Consider the following 18938-nt stretch of genomic DNA (forward strand, 5'->3'; position numbering starts at 1 on the left):
ATTGTTATGGTATCCAAAAGTATTTGTTTAACTTATTAAAAATAGTTTAAAAATTAATACTTAATTTAAAAAATATAAAAAATAATTATTAAATATTCATAATTTATCATAAAAATTAAATTAGACAAAAGTTAGACATCAAATTATAGACACCATAAAATTCACTTAAATTATAATGTAAGTGCAAAGGAATACTAGTAAATGATGGTCATTCTTACAAGTCCAACAAGAGCAAGTGAATATGAAATATGAAATAGGAAATAATCATCACAGTAAATTAATATTATTGCTGATTACCATCACGTATATAATTATCAAGAATCAGAAAAATGAAGTGTCAAGAAAATTAAAGTATGGACGGTTGTAGACCTCAAATCCTTTAGGAAAAGTAGCAGCTTGCAAAGGATTTTTCTCCATATAATGTTCTTTGTGCAAAGAAGCTGCATCATCATAGCATGATTATCAGGCCTTTAAAAAAAGAATATCAAGAAACAAACTACTTTAATTGCCAACTTTTTCACAGTACAAAAGAATCATAACATGCAACTCTCAAGAACTAATTCTCACTTAGAACATTAAGCTTGAGCAGTAACAGAAGTAAAATTGCTGCCTACTATTGAGTATCCAAGTAAATATTATTAAACTTTAGTCAGTAAAAAAATGGTAAAAAAGAACTTTTTATTATCCAACCATTTCTAACATATCATACTTTGAGTTGATATATTAGTTAATTTTCAATTTTAATAATGATAGTAATGAAACAATTCCTTCATCTAATTTTTTCAATACAAATATAAAACTGTAGAACTTGTATAACTTGTCTCATTCGGTTATCATTAGGGTTTGGTGTGTATAATTGCGGAATGAGCAAACTCAGTTTTATTTTTCAACTCAGCTCTGCATACCTATATTGTAATCCATAAATAATATTTTCACTTAAAATGAAAGTAGCAGCAGTACCAAGTATTGTCTCATCAAGATTATTTGTTTATACTTTATAGAGGAAATTAGAAAAAATAAAGTAAAAGAAATGCAGTAGCAAAGCTTTAATCTATTTTCAGTTTCTTATGGAAGAGTTCATCAATTTCTTGTTTTGTAATAATAAAAGTTACGGCTCTCAACACCATGCACGTACCTCTTTCCCCCCAAGTAAGCTTATTATCTTCATCAAATATGTCTGGTTACTGTGTAGCTTTGTGACCATTTATAATGACTCTACTTGTTTCTAAGAATAAGATAATCGTACATGTAAGGATCTTAGAAACTGAAATGTCAGTTTTCGAAATTGTGAACTTGGTAGGTTTTTTCAAGAAAGGATTTGGTGACTCAAGTAGTTTTTATTTCAATAACTACTATATCAGAAACCACATAATAAATTATGACTGTAGGCATTTGAAAAATGAGATCATAGTATCATATGCTGGTTGTGTATTAGCCTTTCCCATCAAACTTAAAATTAAGAAAATCAACATAACGTTTTCCAGGTTTCAACATAAAAATATTGGTTTTGTGAAGTATTTAAATTAGCACACATCTAATTATATACTTACAAAAACTAATTTTCCATGCAATTTTTTTAAAAATTTATTGAGACACAGCTCTAGGTTTCAATGCATAATCCTTGAAGCACGTCTATAAAACTTAACATAATCTACCTCAAGTCCCCAACCTCACATCCACTTTTTGAAAATGATTTATCGAATCAAAGACTTTAAAAAGTGCTCACAACTTTCTCAACAAAACATGAACATAAAAACCACTTTTGCTCTGAATTTTTCTATAAATGGTCAATTTATCAGATTTACTTAACTTTCATGTGAGATCCTTCTAAGTTCCAAAGCATTAGTTTAGATACAAAATTATTTGATGCCATTGGAGGGGGATAATATTGATTAAAGTATACAAAGTGATGTACCAAACCACTAAACAAATCATCAGCAAGTTAAAAGGAAAGATAAATATTCCTAACATATGATCAAGATGAGAAGGTAGCCATTACCCTTTGTGAAGATTTTCTCTGCATGGCTCCTGATTTGTCCAGCAGTCTTGGTTCCTATTATCCTATATGCTCTGTACAACCGAATCAAAATACCCAAAAAGAAAAAGGATAGGGGAAGACAGGTAGAAAAAGAGATTCCAATTAACATTAAAAAAGAAAAAGGTCAGCAGCTGACATCAAATTTCTCAATTCTGAGTTTGGATATACTTCGATTTTAATTGGCAATCTAAGCTGAACATATGCATCGGATGAAATGCCAAAAGAATAAAAAATAAAAAATTAGGTGTTGATCAGGAGTAAAATATTACCTTCTTTATGCGCTGCCATGCTCACCATTTTTTTAAGATCATTTGGTACATACTTGACTCATGAAAGGGATAAAAGAAGTCTATCCAACAACTATTAATCCATCCCCTTCGGCAACACCACCAAGAATGGATCACTAATTGTGAGATGTACAAACAAAACAAAGCACAATCAATCACATGTGGTTCCTGCCAAATCACCACCATTACATATTTCTGAGTTCTTTTGCCATCAGCGCCTAAACTTGCTGTTTATGCCTTACTGATTGTGCTTGTTCTTCTTTTTCTGAGACATGACAACCCATTTGGCAGTTGGATAATGCTTTCCAACAACACCCAAGCTTCTCACTTATAATATAAGGCAACGTAACCTATAGCTTTCTTTCTTTCTCCTTCTTCCTCCTTCACCCTTCAAAGAAAAGAACAAACAGAGAATAAAAATAGTAAGATATTTTTTTAATTTGAGAATCAAAACAAAATCAAGATTTGAGAAGGTAAATATGAAGAAGTGCGAACTATGCAAGGTTAAGGCTAGGACTTTCTGTGAGTTGGACCAAGCTAGCTTATGCTATAATTAGAAAGCAGCAATAAAGCCCTGGCAAATAAAAATAGATACCTTATATGCACCGGTTGAAGATGATTCAAGGTTGCTGGAAAGAGTGCCGTCATAATCACTGCAAATCAGTCATACCACCATTAACTCCTCTGCCAACCCAACCCAGTCCAACTTCAACCTCCAGCCAAAACAAAAGCAGATTAAACATAAATAAATAATTCTGACATTTTTTTAAATATATATATAATAAATTTCTGCTTTTTTTTTTTTTAAATTACCTCTGTAACACCAACGAAGGTAGGATCTCAAGCTCTCCGTTCTCTTCATCAGTGTCGTCAACTTGCTGTGAGCTGCTCCTTCTTCACTGACAGCTGCAACACCACTCACCGCTGCCGCTGTTCTTTCTACTCGACGCTGCATCAACAGCCACCGTCACCTCTGACTAATTGTTCTTCATCTCTGCTGCTCACCGAAAACAGGCTCGGAGCCTCTGCTGTCGTCTTCTCTTTTCTTTGCCAAACTCTTTTCCAACCGCAGTACCGACCACCGCCATTCTACTCCTTCCATCACCGTGAGCTCCTTCTTCCTTACCGGTGATAATCTCTGTATTTTGAATTACCATTCCATTTGTGTTTACTCAACTATTTGCGTCAATCAGATGGAGAGAGAGTGTGAGAAAGAAAGAAGAGAAAGAGATAGAGAAATTTCAAAATTTGTTCGCTCAATTGTTGATTTCAAATACTCATATGTTTGTTAAAATCTCGTATCAACTCTTCCATTTGTTTTAAGCTCCAATTCTTTAATACTCATCAATAACAGATGACTTATATCACCAGGTCGGTACCTCAGAAGTTCATATTATTTCTTTGATAACAAAGAGAGAAAACAAATGTATCAATATATCATTTTTCCCACTGCCTAGTATGTTGAAAACTGAAAGCTGGTAATCATTTAATTATCACAAGAAATAAAAAATAAAAATGTATTAATTTTGATTTTGTTTAGTCATAAAAGAATCATTTATTACCATGAATCCATAATTTGAAGATGCCAATACTATGGTATAGATCATTCATGCACCAATTATCAGCAATTTCATCTGGTTCAACGGGTAAACCATCCAGTTTTGGATCCAAAAACAACAAAATTAAAAGGAAATGGTACGTATTAAATTACATATTACGTTCTCTCCCCTTAATTTTACCCTAAAATAATAGGTTTGAATCTAAGATCAGATCTTCATCACAAGCATAAATTTACTGTAAGTGCAAAGGAACACTAGTAAATGATGGTTAATCCTACAAATCCAGCCTGAGCATGTGAATATGAAATTGGCAATAGTCATAACAGGTAGTATAATTTTGTAAAAAACTAGATAAATAATCACTAAATTAGAAAAGCAATAAGAACAGATAAATCCTCAAAAGTCAAAACTCATAAAGAAGGCATAGGAGTTGACTAGAATCAAACCATTGTTCAGAAGACAGCTTGTCCGTTAGTGTTTGATTAACTGAATTTGGGATGAGCTACTTGGAAGGTCAGGTGAAACTAAGCTTTCGTGATAAATAAAGACCCACAATCCTACTGAAGGAGTAGGTTTAGGAAATTCAAAGCTACCATTATCCAAATTATACAGAACTATCTCTGAAGTTGATACAACCGCCACAAGAATATTGTTTCCCCAGATATACAATGGACGTAAATGATAATGGGATAGACGCGGAAGAAAAGGATAATCGGGTAGACACGGAAGGCAGGGGATGATGGCCAATTTGGTCCAAGATTTGGGCACTCCATACTCCTTCATGACCCACACAAACCAATGAGTTTTCTCATGATTAAAACAATATGCAAGGCAGTTCCTCAGCACACATAAGTGTGGGAAGATGAAGGTTTCATCATCCGGATCACTGAGAGGCAGGGAAAACTCACTAAAAGTCTCCTTCACCAAGTCAAGGGAAAGAACCAAGTACTCCAGAGTGTCATGCTGATAAACCCAATTAAGAGTAGCGGTGCCAGGCACAAATACCCCTTTACGATCACCCTTTATGCTGCTAAATGGGATCCCTTGAATGGCTCTATTAGAAGGGTTGCGGCAAAATGTATAAATTCTGGTTGTATGATCCTCCATGTGATTTACAATCACAGCAAGCTTGTACTTGTCATTCACATGATCATAGCCGAAGCCGCGAACTGAGAAGAATTCTCCACGTACCACTGATGGGGTTGTCAATAATCCAGTACAGGGATTCCACAACCTGACATAGTTGTTGATGCCAGCAACATAATACAGCAAGCACAGCAATCCATTGCAAGAGCCAATAACCATGTAGTTACGTCTCTCCACGAAAAGAACGACTTCCGTAGGTTTGGAAGGGTTCTCGAACAAGGAGCGCAAGGAGAAATCTCCGAATCCGTGGTGGCAATAATGATGATAAGCAACTCGTGGCCGACTCAAACTTGGATCCGCGGCGGTTGAATGTTGAAGATGGTCTTTGGCGAATTGGGAGCTGGAAATTAGGGTTTTCCATGAATTGCACACCCTCCGTAAGCGAAGCAGTGATCTTGGCGGAAGCCTCAGCAAGATTTCTCTGATAAGTTCATCTGAAAGGAACGGCTGCGGCTGCGATTGCGTTACCGTCGAAGACAGCGGCCGTTTCGGGGTGTTTATGGTGACTGTTAAAGGCATCCTCTTCCTCTCGTAATAATCATGTGGCTGCTCCATAACAACTTAAAGGGAGGTTAGCGGCGGCCACGACGGCGAAGAGGTTTAGCTTCACAAACTTGGAACTAGACTATTTCCAATTCCTATTTCTTTTCCCGTGGGCTACGTGACTATGTGTGCCTTTTAAAAAGAGTTAAAGAACCAAACAAAATTCAAAAGTTAATCCAGCTACTTTTTTGTAACATAAAAGACTTGGCTAGAGTGAGCTTTTTTGAATTTTTTTTAAATAGAAAGATCACACTTTATTCTCTAAAGTAAGATTCAAATTTTAGAGGATTCAAATTCGTTGAATTGGATGCAAAGGTTGCAGGAAGAACGGATGGTTTGACTTCTATGATTGTGTAGATAAGAAAAAAGAATAAAAACAACAATATTACTAAAGAGTTGATTCATTGGGAGAGCCGTAGATGGCTCCATAAATGACAGTGCAAAACGCCAAACTAGTAAATTTTGATCTGAGTTTTTAGTTTGATTTTTGAAGAGAACTCTAATTAGGATAGCAGTTCTGATCATATTTAAAGTGATAGTCCTCATATTTAGATGCATATAAGAAAAAAGTGAAATCTATTGACTTTATTTTATGCTCGGATATTATTAGAACTTAAAAGGTTTTCAAGTGTTTGAAGAATTCACAGCTGACTTAACTTGTTTTTAATTTTTTATATATTCATATATTTGAGACATCTATGAGACTCTCACTTTGTGAATTAATTTTCTTTTTGTCATGTTAGTAGAAAAGAGAAAAATATGCAGCCCATGCTTTAGAAAAACTTTTTTAATAGACAATATTTTGTGTGCATATGCAATATAATATTTTATGTGTAATTAACTCTGCAAATAAAGATGATCATAAATAATTATTTTGGGACTCAAAAAGTATATATTTTGACAAAGTGAATATTACCATGAAGATTTTACAATTGTTTTCATACAAAGATACTTCTTTTTTACAATTAGATAATGAATTGTAAAGTTTGATTTTGATATATTGTAAAAGTATTATTTTTTTTTTTTGAACAAAGGATGGTTGTAGACCTCAAATCCTTTAGGAAAAGTAGCAGCTCGCAAAGGATTTTTCTCCATAGTGTTCTTATGGCAAAGAAGCTGCATTATCATAGCATGATTATCAGGCCTTTAAAAAAAGGAATATCAAGAAAGAAACTACTTTAATTGCCAACTTTTTCACAGTACAAAAGAGTAATAACATGCAACTCTCAAGAACTAATTCTCACTTAGAACATTAAGCTTGAGCTTGAACAGAAGTGAAATTGCTGCCTACTATTGAGTATCCAAGTAAATATTATTATTTAAACTTTAGTCAGTAAAAAAAATGGTAAAAAAGAACTTTTTATTATCCAACCTCTTCTAACATATCAGACTTTGAATTGTTATATTAGTTAATTTTTAATTTCAATAATGATAGTAACAAAACAATTCCTTCATCTAATTTTTTCAATACAAATATAAAACTGTAGAACATGTATAACTTGTCTCATTCAATTATCATTAGGCTTTGGTGTGTATAATTGTGGAATGAGGAAACTCAGAGTTCTATTTTTCAACTCAGCCCTGCATACCTATATTGTAATCCATAAATAATATTTCACTTAAAATGAAAGCAGCAGCAGTACCAAGTATTGTCTCATCAAGATTATTTGTTTATATTAAAAATGAGAAAAAATAAAGTAAAAGAAATGCAGTAGCAAAGCTTTAATCTATTTTCAGTTTCTTATGGATGAGTTCATCAATTTCTTGTCTTGTAATAATAAAAATTACGGCTCTCAGCACCCTGCACGTACCTCTTTCCCCCCAAGTAAGCTTATTATCTTCATGAAATATGTCTGGTTACTGTGTAGCTCTGTGACCATTTATAATGACTCTACTTGTTTCTAAGAATAAGATAATCTTACAAGTGGGGATCTTAGAAACTGAAATGTCAGTTTTCGAAATTGTGAACTTGGTATGTTTTTTCAAGAAAGGATTTGGTGACTCGAGTAGTTTTTATTTCAATAACAATACTATATCAGAAACCACATAACAAATTATGACTGGATGCATTTCAAAAATGAGATCATAGTATCATATGCTGGTTGTGTATTAGCCTTTCCCATCAAACTTAAAATTAAGAAAATCAACATAACTTTTTCCAGGTTTCAACATAAAAATATTGGTTTTGTGAAGTATTTAAATTAGCACACATTTAATTATATACTTACAAAAACTAATTTTCCATGGAATTTTCTTAAAATTTATTTTGAGACACAGCTCTAGGTTTCAATGCATAAGCCCTGAAGCACGTCTATAAAACTTAAACATAATCTACCTCAAGTCCCCAACCTCACATCCTCTTTTTGAAAATGATTTATCGAATCAAAGACTTTGAAAAGTGCTCACAACTTTCTCAACAAAACACGAACATAAAAAACCACTTTTGCTCTGAATTTTCTACAAATGGTCAATTGATCAGATTTACTTAACTTTCATGTGAGATCCTTCTAAGTTCCAAAGCATTAGTTTAGATACAAAATTATTTGATGCAATTGGAGGGGGATTATATTGATTAAAGTATACAAAGTGATGTACCAAACCACTAAAAAAATCATCAGCAAGTTAAAAGGAAAGATAAATATTCCTAACATATGATCGAGATGAGAAGGTAGCCATTACCCTTTGTGAAGATTTTCTCTGCATGGCTCCTGATTTGTCCAGCAGTCTTGGTTCCTATTATCCTATATGCTCTGTACAATCGAATCAAAACACCAAAAAAGAAAAAGGAGAGGGGAAGACAGGAAGAAAAAGAGATTCCAATTAACATTAAAAAAGAAAAAGGTCAGCAACTGACATCAAATTCTCAATTCTGAGTTTGGATATACTTCGATTTTAATTGGTAATCTAAACTGAACATATGCATCAGATGAAATGCCAAAAGAATAAAAGCATGACTTGCATTAAATAATGGGATAATTGGTTGCATGACTTGCATCTAAGATCAGAATTTCATCCCAAGCATAAATTATACAATAAGTGCAAAGGGATACTTGTACATTATATTCCTACAAATCTAGCCTGGGCATATGAATTTGAAATAACAGAAAGAATAATCACAAGAATTAGTTGGCAAGAATCAAAGCATTTAGAAGAGAGATTGTACACTATGGTTTGATAAACCAAATTTGGGACGAGCTACTTCGAAGGCAACGATATGATGGTGAAACTAAGCTTTCATGATAAATATAGAACCACAATCCCATTGAGACATCTGCAGGAGTAGGTTTCAGTAGAGGAAATTCTAAGCCGCCATCATCCAAGTTATACAAAACTATCTTTGAAGTTGATGCCACCGCCATAAGAAGAGTATTTCCCCAGATATATAATGGATGTAACTCAGCACCAGTAAGCAGTGAGTGACAGTGGATGGTGGCTAATCTAGTCCAAGATTGAGGCATTCCATATTCCTTCAGCAGCCACACAGACCAATAAGTTTTCTCATGGCTGCAACAAAATGCAAGGCAGTTCTTTAGCACACACAAGTGTGGGCAGATGAAGGATTTATTTTCCGGAGCCTTGAGGTTGAGGGGCAGAGAAAACTCACTACAAGTCTCCTTCACCAAGTCAAGGGAAAGAACCAAGCCATGCCAATGAATCCAATTAAGAGTGGCGGTGCCAGGCACAAATACCCCTTTACCATCACCAATTATCCTTTTAAACGCCGTATCTTGAATGATTCTCCTCAAAGGGTTTGGACAAAATGTATAAATTCTGGTTTCAAATCTAAGCGGTTCCTGTTTATGTATCTGATCTACAACCGCAACAAACTTGTACTCGTCATTTACATGATCATATCCGAAGCCGCAAACTCCTATCAAACCCCGAATTTTCAGCGGTTGGGATGTCAATCCAATACAGGGATTCCACATCATGATACAGTTATCCATGTCAGTAATGTCTTGCAAGCACAACAATCCGTTGCAAGAGCCAATAATTTCGTGGCTACTTTTTCCCCCGAAGCGAACGACTTCAGTAGGTTGGGAAGGGTTCTCGAACAAAGATCGTACCGAGAAATCTCCGAATTTTTTGTATTTGTAGAACCAACAACCATGATAAACAACTCGTGGATAGCTAAAACTTGGATCAGCCGCGATTAAACGAACATGATCGTTGGCGAACTGGGAGCTGGAAATTAAGGTTCTCCATGAACTGCACACACTTTGAAACCTAAGCAGCGACCTCGCCGGAAGCCTCAGCAATATTTCTCTGATGAGTTCATCCGGAAGGACTGAAAGCGGCTCCGATGGCGTTACCGTTGAAGGCAGAAGCCGTTTCAGGTGGTTTCTGGTGACTCTCAAACGCTTCCTGTTCCTCTTCTCATAATCACTAGGCTGCGTCATAACTACTTGAAGGGGAGATTAACGCTATTTGGATTTCGGCGGAGGTTGGGGGCGAATGGCGATGGCGCAAAAACGTTGCCTCACGAAAGCTCGGTGCTATTTATTTCTTCAGTTCCTTTCCCGCGATATAACGCCAACGCGTGCGTCTTGAGTTTTGAAAATAGAGATTCAAAAATATATCTCACTATCTCTTTAATCTCTGTATTTAAAAGAAACAAAAATCTTATCTATTTAAGAATCAAATCTTAAAATTGGTTGTTAATGCTCTATATGATATTTTGATGTCCAAATTATGCATCCACTTTCTTATAAGACGATTTTAAAATTTATACAATGAACTTAATTTGTATTATTAAGTATTTATTGGATGTTGTTAAGTTGATATAAAAATATCTTAATTTTTTTTATTTTTTAGTGTGTTTAATAAATTTTGAGTGTTTGTTTGGACGTGATTAAATCGATAAAAAAATATTTTTAATAAAAAAGATTTTTTTAAAAGATATTTTTTCTATTTTTTAATGTGTTTTGTAAATTTTTTATAGTAAAAATAAAAATACTAAAAATAAACAAAAAATCATCCTTTTAAAAAGCTACAAGCCTACAATTTATTTTTTTGTTTAAAAATCTTTTTTCTTTTAAAAAGATATTTTTTACATAACAAATAAGCAAAAAAATATTTTTATCTTATTTTATCCAAACCTAATTGATAAATAATAAAATCTTTTTATATAAGATATCTAAATATAAATCTCTTTTACTTTTTGTAAAAGATCTTTTAAAAATAACATCTAAACAAGCACTTAGTAATAAAAGTAAAAAATCTAAAAAAATAAAAAAATCCTTTTAAAAAAATTATAATTTACATCTTTTTTAAAAAGATTTTTTTAAAAAAATTTATACATAATAAAGAAACAAAAATATTCTTATATTATTATACTTAAATATAATTAATAGATAAAATTTTTTTTATATGAGATATCTAAATAATAAATATAAAATTATTTTTATATTAATAAAAAAATCTTTCATAAAAAAATAACTTAAAAAATATTTTTTTTAAAACTCACTTAAATAAATCCTAAATTTTTTAGTTGATCAAATTTAGTGGCTATTTTTTTTTCACACCTTAGTACTTATAGAGTTTTTTTTTGGTTGCCCACGGTATCCCCCAACCCGACAGGTGCTTAAGCGGACGAGTGAGCTGACCACTCGACCAACCCAAGTTGGTTATACATATATTTAGTTAATAAGGCTATTATAAAAAAAATAAAGTGCAATTTAACATGCATAAGCAATTAAGCATAACTCTTACTATAATTAAATAATATATATTTTAATTCAATTAATTTAAATATACGTTATTTGATTCAATTTATTCTCATGTTAATGTGAGTAATTATTTACCAAAAATTTCTCTTCATTTCTTTCTTTGATCTTAAATATTTTTATTTTAAATCTCAAATTTTTATCTATTATTTATATTTTATTTTAATATCAAATATAATACTTTATTAATATTTGCTTGCAATTTATTATTTAATAATTTAATACACCATCAATTATATAGTCGTGAATATTACTTTAATTTCTTAAAAAACACAACCTTATTCTTTTTTTTATTTTAACTATTTTTGTATTTCATAACATACTCACCAATTACTCTTTCACTCTTTCACTCTTTCATTCTGTAATATTTTTTCTCCTATGATGCATTATTTTTACTTTTAAAATTTTTTATAAGCTATAAACTATTATTATTTATTATTATAGTCTATCTCTACAAAATTACAAACTAGTGTTATTACAGTCTTCAAATGATCAAAATATTCCACTATTAATATTAGCCTATTCAAATTTAGAATTTCGGGAGGCTAAATTACACAAGGAATACAAGAGACAAATGGCAGATTACAAGTATTTGAACAGGGCTTCATCTCTCTTAAATGATATAAGCATCGAAGTGAGGTGCAATGGTTTATTTAGATCCAGAGCTTTAAGTCCTTGCAATTCCTTCCCTGCCTCTATCAAGCCTATTGCCTGTTCAATTCAATAAATTAAGGGTTATGCTCCAGCCACCCAAAAAAGGTATTGAGGGACAATAGAATCTCAAGGACCCAGGTTACAAAGCAAAAGGAAATGCTTGACTGTGCAGCACTGCTTGATGGTTCTCCCTCACTGGCACTGCAATTTCATGGCCTATATAGCAGAAATAATTAATCAATTTCCATGACTCAAGGAATGAAGATTAGCAGCAAGAGAGTACATTACATGGCAAGACAACCTTGGTACCGAAGCAACAACCAAAGTTCATAAAAGAAATGAACCTGGTTTTTTCTTGTATCAAAAGAACTTGAATTAATAACCTTCAACCTCTACAAAAACTTAGTAACCAATTATCAGACTCAAAACAATATCAAATCCGTTCCACAAAATCAAAATTAGTATCACAACACCAACAAACAAGAAGAATTTGAATAATGACATCAAAAAATAAAAAATAACCTAGACTAATTAATTCTAACATATCAATTTCAGGTCATTTACAAACCACAAAGAACTATCAAAAGCCTGAAATAAACTCACTCTTAGGCAATAACTTAGCACATACTAATAACATCAACAAGTTTATACTTTAAACTGTATCAGCAGCGTAATGAGATAGTTTTTCTAATGAACAATAATCAACATATTTCCCTTATGATACAAGTATTTGTATAGGACCTTATTTTTCTGAACAAGAAGAAAAATGTTCCTGCCAAAAAAAAAGAGCCTTCGCGGCCATAGAATAAAATGCCAAAAAGCAAGTAATTTATTTTGATTTTTCAAAGCAAGTAAACTAAATCATTCAAACAGTTACTTCATTTGCCTTCAAAATACCAACTTGAACAAAAATAAAATCAGAGTCAGAATTAGAATAACAAAAATCAAATGAACAAAATGGATGAAAGATAGTGTAAAGAAAGTGGACTCAGAAAGTGTTAGAATCACCATTATATGTGCTATTTCTGAGTTGAAGTCCAAGTTGTAGCATTTAGTGTTATGTCAAACTTATTAAATGGCTTTCCAAGATGTAGCTTCTTAAAAGGTTCAGAGATTTCACTCATTTCCTTACAATTTTTCTAACTTCCCTAACTTTCCCTTACAATTTTCATCAACAAATAGGGCAAATCTTAAAATACTAATAATTATTACCTGTTCCAAAGTTGGCCTTGACTCGATCTGGCTCCCTATGCTAAGAATATAGACAAACAAGGATAACCACTCTAGCCTAAATTTTTGTAATCTGCCAAATTCAGTTTATCAAACAAATCAGATACCTTAGCATATTTTCATAGGAATGAAATCTTAATAATATATTCTCCAAATCTTTCACAGCCATCATTGCTTTTTTAATTAGCTTTTGTATATATATATATATATTAGTAATAGACAATAACAACTACTATCAAAGTAATTAACTACCACTATCCCATGTTGAAGGTTTCTCAATAATAATGTGAAGTCAATAAAAAAAATTAACGCTAGCTCTATATCCCTCTTCTAATGCTAAACATCTAGTTCTATATATATATATATATATATATATAGAGAGAGAGAGAGAGAGAGAGAGAGAGAGAGAGAGAGAGAGTAACCTTCTGCGCTTTCAGGAGAGAAATCTGTGCTTTCAGTTTGGTGGACAAGAAGGAGAAACAACTAGAGAACAGGGGAATGGATTATTAGTGAGGTAAATTATTAATCCAACATCATAACCAAAGTAATTATCATCAGTGAGGTTTTCAAAGTATCATATCTAGAATGATCACAAAATAAAGAAGTGCATGCATAGCTAATAGCAATCGGAGTTGCCTAGGATCTGATCTTGATAAGAACACTTAGCTTGTTCAAAAGTAATCATGGACAGATCGGAGTACAATATAATGATGACTTAAATATGGCTATGGCAATACCAACGAAATATTTGGCATGGTCCCTAGAAATATGCTTCAACATGAAATCTAAGGTAATAATAAAAATGACCATGGATCTTAGTTTCCCCAAAAACATTAACAAAAATATATTAAACAAAATATATATTGTTTTTGGTGACAAACAAAATATATATATTTAAATATAAACATATATAGTGGTTGGTTTTTTATATCCATACAGCATTTTGAAAATATTTGGCATGGCCATTAAGGTAAAATTTGACTAACCGAATCTTGAACCAACCCCTTGACACCTTTGCTGAGAAAGCCAAGGTTTCCCTCACAGTCATTTCTCCAATATGAACATCATTCTGGTTAATGTATATTGCAGTTCTTTGAGGTACAAACTTATTCATTCATTTCATGGCCATTATAGGTAACTCTGCCACTAACCTGCAACATATTTTTCAGCAAAAAAATGGATATAAGGTGAGCAATAATCATGGTTATCTGATTGATGCATACATGAAGAAAAACATGAAAGAAGCACTTTAACCTTAAGATCCAGGCAAGCTTTCCTGCCAGAGCCAAAAGGAGTGTGGTTTTTCCAGAACTTGGAGGGCCTAAAAGCAATGTCATCCTGAAAAATGAAAACAAAATGTAGTGGTGAATAGGAAGATGAATAAAGTTTGAGCTTCAGGATTTCAACTAATCCTATCTTCTTACCTACAAGGTCTTACAATTCCACTAGTATCTTTAAGAATGGTCACTTACTTCTTTTGGCTTGAAAGGATATGAAGAAAATTCAAATAACTCAGGAAGATTAAAAATTTCAGAATAAGTACAAATCTTACACAAACTAAAACCAACAACAATCTGGATTGAAGCATCAAAGGAAAGAGAGATTTAGAAATCACACGTGGTTTACCTCAACTATATTAACAATGAAGTTAAAAAACGTGGGTAAGGCTCTGCTGCCAACATGAGCTTCTGCCTCAACATTTAGATGCTCAAACCTGGCTTCAATTGTTGGAATATGGATTCCAACTCCAGAAAATATTCAAAGGAAAGTTTTGCAATTTAAAACTGTTGAAGAAAATAAAAGAGAAGACAAGCTTTAACAATGGATATATACCTATCAATTCTTTCCCTCAGCTTCAACAGAAACTTCTCATTATCCTCTTCAGCAGTACCTACCAACCTTTGCAACACTTTCTTTCTTTCAAGAGTTCCAATATCAGTGACATCAATCTCACTCACCTCACCATTGGATGCAGTTAACAAGCCTCTCTTTAAATTCTTACCATTTTTCTTTTTTTCTTTTAAATATTCAACTATGTGATATATTCATTAAAAATATATCACTTTAATATTCATGAATAATAAATAACTTATGTCATCAGCTTAATTTCTTAGAAGTTCATATTATTCTTTCACAAGACTAGTTGGTTAAGTTTGTTAGTCGATGAAAGTTTGTAAATAATTATTCCCGAGGAGTGCTAGAGGGCTAATATAAAAAAAGCGAGAGTTGGCAAAAAACATGACAAATGCGACTGTTGGTCATAAAATAGGGTCTAGAACTACAAGGGGTATCTAGATAATTAAGAATATAAAAGCTCTTTTTCTTTGTGACATGGCTTATCGTTTTGTTTGTTAAAATCTCGCTTCAACTCTTCCATTTGTTTTAAGCTCCAATTCTTTAATACTCAGCAAGAACAGATAACTTATATCACCAGGTTGGTACCTCAGAAGTTCATATTATTTCTTTGACCACCAAGAGAGAAAACAAATGTATCAATACATCATTTTTTCCACTTCCTAGTATGTTGATCATTGAAAGCTGGTAATCATTTATTTATCACAAGAAATAAAAAATAAAAATGTATTAATTTTGATTTTGTTTAGTCATAAAAGAATCATTTATAACTGAATCCATAATTTGAAGATGTCAATACTACGGTATGGATCATTCATGTACCAATTATCAGTATATTTCATCTGGTTCAACGGGTAAAGCATCCAGTTTTGGATCCAAAAACAACAAAATTAAAACGAAATGGTACGTATTAAATTACATATTACATTCTCTCCCCTTAATTTTACCTTAAAATAATAGGTTTGAATCTAAGATCAGATCTTCATCACAAGCATAAATTTACTGTAAGTGCAAAGGAACACTAGTAAATGATGGTTAATCCTACAAATCCAGTCTGGGCATGTGAATATGAAATTGGCAATAATCATAACAGGTAGTATAATTTTGTAAAAAACTAGATAAATAATCACTAAATTAGAAAAGCAATAAGAACAGATAAATTCTCAAAAGTCAAGAGTCATAAAGAAGGCATAGGAGTTGACTAGAATCAAACCATTCAGAAGACAGCTTGTCCGTTAGGGTTTGATTAACTGGATCTGGGATGATGTACTTGGAAGGCTACGATATGGTGGTGAAACTAAGCTTTCGTGATAAATACAGAAGAAGTACAATCCCAGTTTGTTAGACGGAGGAGTATGTTCCAATACAGGAAATTCAAAGCCGTCATGATCTAAGTTATACAGAACTATCTTTGAATCTGCTGCAGCCGCCATAAGAACATAATTTTCCCAGATATACAATGGGCGTAAATGATGACCAGATAGACTCGGGTGGCAGGAGATGCTGGCAAATTTAGTCCAAGATTGAGGCACTCCATACTCTTCCATCAGCCACACAGACCAATGAGTCTTCTCATCATGGCTGACACAAGCTGCGAGGCAGTTTCTCAGCACACATAACTGTGGGAAGTCGAAGGTTTTATTGTCTGGATCCTTGAGAGACAGAGAAAACTCACTAAAAGTCTCCTTCACCAAGTCAAGGGAAATAACCAAGTACTCCATATGCTGACAAACCCAATTAAGAGTGGCGGTGCCAGGCACAAATACCCCCGTTTCATCACCAACTACGCCACACGGCATATCTTGAATTGTTCTCATGGAAGGGTTCCCACAAAATGTATAAATTCTGGTTTGGGGTTTCCGCTCCCGCATCTGCTTTACAACCGCAACAAGTTTGTACTTGTCATTCACATGATCATAGCCGAAACCGGAATTCCATATGAAACCCCTAATTTTCAGCGATTGGGATGTCAATCCAGTATAGGGATTCCACAACATGACACTGTTGTTGAGGCTGTGAGCACCCCCATGCATGCACAGCAATCCATTGCAAGAGCTATTAATTTCGTGGCAACGTGGTCTCTCCTCGAAGAGAACGACTTCTGTAGGTTCGGAAGGGTTCTCGACCAAGGATTGTAAGGAGAAATCTCCGAATGTGATGCAATTGAATTCAAAACTATGATGAAAAGCAACTCGTGGCCCACTCAAACTTGGATCAGCGGCGATTGAACGTTGAATATGATAGTTGGCGAATTGGGAGCTGGAAATTAGAGTTCTCCATGAACGGCACACACTCCGTAAACGAAGAAGTAACCTTGCCGGAAGCCTCGTCAAGATTTCTGTGAGGAGTTCATCCGGAAGGACAAGCAGCGGCTGCGATGACGTTACCGTCGAAGACAGCAGCAGTTTCGGGGTGTTGCTGGTGACTCTTAAAGGCTTCCTCTCGTCATAATCATGAGGCTGCTCCATAACAACTTGAACGGAGGTTAGCCGCAGCCGCAGCGGCTAAAAGGTTTTACTTCACAAACTTGAAAGGCTCGGCACTGTACTATATATAGTATAGTATATATTTGACTATTTTCGATTCCTATAATATTTTTTATTTATTATAATTTTAAAAATAAGTAAATGGTCAAATTAGTCATTAAAAGTTCACATGTTTTTTAAATTAATTTTTGAAGGATTTTTTTAATTAAATTTATTTTTTAAATTTTTTAAATTAGTCATGTTACTTTTTACGTTACTTTCTTTATTAATGATGTCAAAATTTATTAATGTGACACGTTAAATGACATCATAACGTATACCTAAAAATCTTAATTGATTATTAAGATAATAAATTTATAAAGATGTGGTCTAATTTCATAAACTAATCATGTTAATAGTTAATTAGGACTACTAGGTATGTATTGTGATGTTAGCAATGAAAGCGATGGAAATACTAACATGACTAATTTAAAATCTTTACGGATCGAATTTGATTAAAAAAATCTTTTGAAAACCGATTTAATTTTCAGGAACTAATTTAACTATTTACTCTTTTAAAAATATCTGTTTCTTAAGTAAAAAAATAGAAAAAATATAAATTTTAGTTTCTAAAAAATATTTTTATTTTTTTAATATTTTTATTTTTATTATTAAAATTTTATAAACTCACTAAAAAACTACATTTATTAATAAAATCTTTTTTTTATAAATTTGGTGTCATTCAAATAAGCTCAAAGTGAATTAATCAAAGAAACAAAAGTCTATCTATTTAAAAATAAAAATATTATATAGATATTAAAATTAGATATTAAATATAAATACATTATTTATACGATGATTGATTTTTATTTTTAATGTACATATAATATGATTATTTTTTTTATACCACGACTATAAAAATGGACGATGAACTTAAGAAACATATATTTTTAATAGATTTTATTTTTTAAAAAAAATAAAAAATATTAATTATAGTTGTTAAAATTTGCTAATTGAATGTTGTAAGTATAATACCTACACTTCAATTGACCCTAGGATCACTCACTCATATAAATGACACTATTATATTTTTCATCTCTCAACTTCACCAACACTCATATGAAATAATAGAACAAAGAAGGACTTCACATAATCATATATTTTTTTATTTCATGGAACATACAATACACAAGGCATATGTGCCTTTATATACGCAATGCTTTCTACTAAAATAATAATTTATAAATACAAATCAATTTTGTAATGACTATCATTTCATGAATTGACTTCATGAATCATCTTTCAATTTGTATTCATGTAATTTCTATAATCTTCTAATTTCAATTCAATTTGATTTTGAATTCTTCAATGTTGTAGAATGTTGTAGTTATACTAATCTCTTGAATGATCTTTAAAAATCTTCAAGCTTTCAATAT

At 32.4% G+C, this 18938-nt stretch overlaps 3 protein-coding genes across 28 annotated transcripts; all 3 read right to left on the reverse strand.

Moving 5' to 3' along the window:
* Positions 1-171: 171 nt before the first annotated feature.
* On the reverse strand, positions 172-5826 carry LOC130951519 (F-box/kelch-repeat protein At3g23880-like). 5 transcript variants are annotated; one of them, XM_057880188.1, is made up of 6 exons: positions 4331-5824; positions 3139-3501; positions 2921-3038; positions 2308-2713; positions 2000-2070; positions 173-440 (listed from the first exon to the last, which is right to left on the reverse strand). In XM_057880188.1, the coding sequence occupies exon 1, from the start codon at positions 5583-5585 to the stop codon at positions 4356-4358; it is 1230 nt and encodes a 409-aa protein (XP_057736171.1). In that variant the 5' UTR covers positions 5586-5824; the 3' UTR covers positions 173-440; positions 2000-2070; positions 2308-2713; positions 2921-3038; positions 3139-3501; positions 4331-4355. The 5 variants fall into 5 exon arrangements, with proteins under 5 accessions (XP_057736173.1, XP_057736171.1, XP_057736172.1 ...); XM_057880190.1 differs by having other exon boundaries at positions 172-440; positions 2000-2713; positions 2921-2978; XM_057880189.1 differs by having other exon boundaries at positions 2000-2713; positions 3139-3463; positions 4331-5826.
* A 2911-nt stretch (positions 5827-8737) lies between these two features.
* On the reverse strand, positions 8738-9973 carry LOC130948862 (F-box/kelch-repeat protein At3g23880-like). Its single transcript, XM_057877736.1, has one exon. It carries the CDS (start codon positions 9971-9973, stop codon positions 8738-8740), a length of 1236 nt encoding a protein of 411 aa, XP_057733719.1.
* A 1751-nt stretch (positions 9974-11724) lies between these two features.
* Positions 11725-17570, reverse strand: LOC130948633 (F-box/kelch-repeat protein At3g23880-like). 22 transcript variants are annotated; one of them, XM_057877437.1, is made up of 7 exons: positions 15017-17570; positions 14810-14901; positions 14608-14664; positions 14438-14521; positions 14170-14334; positions 13606-13666; positions 11726-13256 (listed from the first exon to the last, which is right to left on the reverse strand). In XM_057877437.1, exon 1 carries the CDS (start codon positions 17503-17505, stop codon positions 16273-16275), a length of 1233 nt encoding a protein of 410 aa, XP_057733420.1. In that variant the 5' UTR covers positions 17506-17570; the 3' UTR covers positions 11726-13256; positions 13606-13666; positions 14170-14334; positions 14438-14521; positions 14608-14664; positions 14810-14901; positions 15017-16272. The 22 variants fall into 22 exon arrangements, with proteins under 22 accessions (XP_057733437.1, XP_057733420.1, XP_057733432.1 ...); XM_057877449.1 differs by lacking the exon at positions 14608-14664 and having other exon boundaries at positions 11726-12169; positions 12298-12345; positions 13166-13256; positions 14810-17570; XM_057877444.1 differs by lacking the exon at positions 14608-14664 and having other exon boundaries at positions 11726-12169; positions 12255-12345; positions 13166-13256; positions 14810-17570.
* Between the last annotated feature and the right edge of the window lie 1368 nt (positions 17571-18938).

Source organism: Arachis stenosperma, chromosome 9 (assembly GCF_014773155.1).
Source record: "Arachis stenosperma cultivar V10309 chromosome 9, arast.V10309.gnm1.PFL2, whole genome shotgun sequence".
Classification (NCBI taxonomy): Eukaryota; Viridiplantae; Streptophyta; class Magnoliopsida; order Fabales; family Fabaceae; genus Arachis; species Arachis stenosperma.

Coding starts and splice junctions, on each gene's coding strand:
- LOC130951519 (XM_057880190.1), bottom strand. CDS start 5,585: ATGGAGCAGCCACATGATTATTACGAGAGGAAGAGGATGCCTTTAACA.
- LOC130948862 (XM_057877736.1), bottom strand. CDS start 9,973: ATGACGCAGCCTAGTGATTATGAGAAGAGGAACAGGAAGCGTTTGAGA.
- LOC130948633 (XM_057877435.1), bottom strand. CDS start 17,505: ATGGAGCAGCCTCATGATTATGACGAGAGGAAGCCTTTAAGAGTCACC.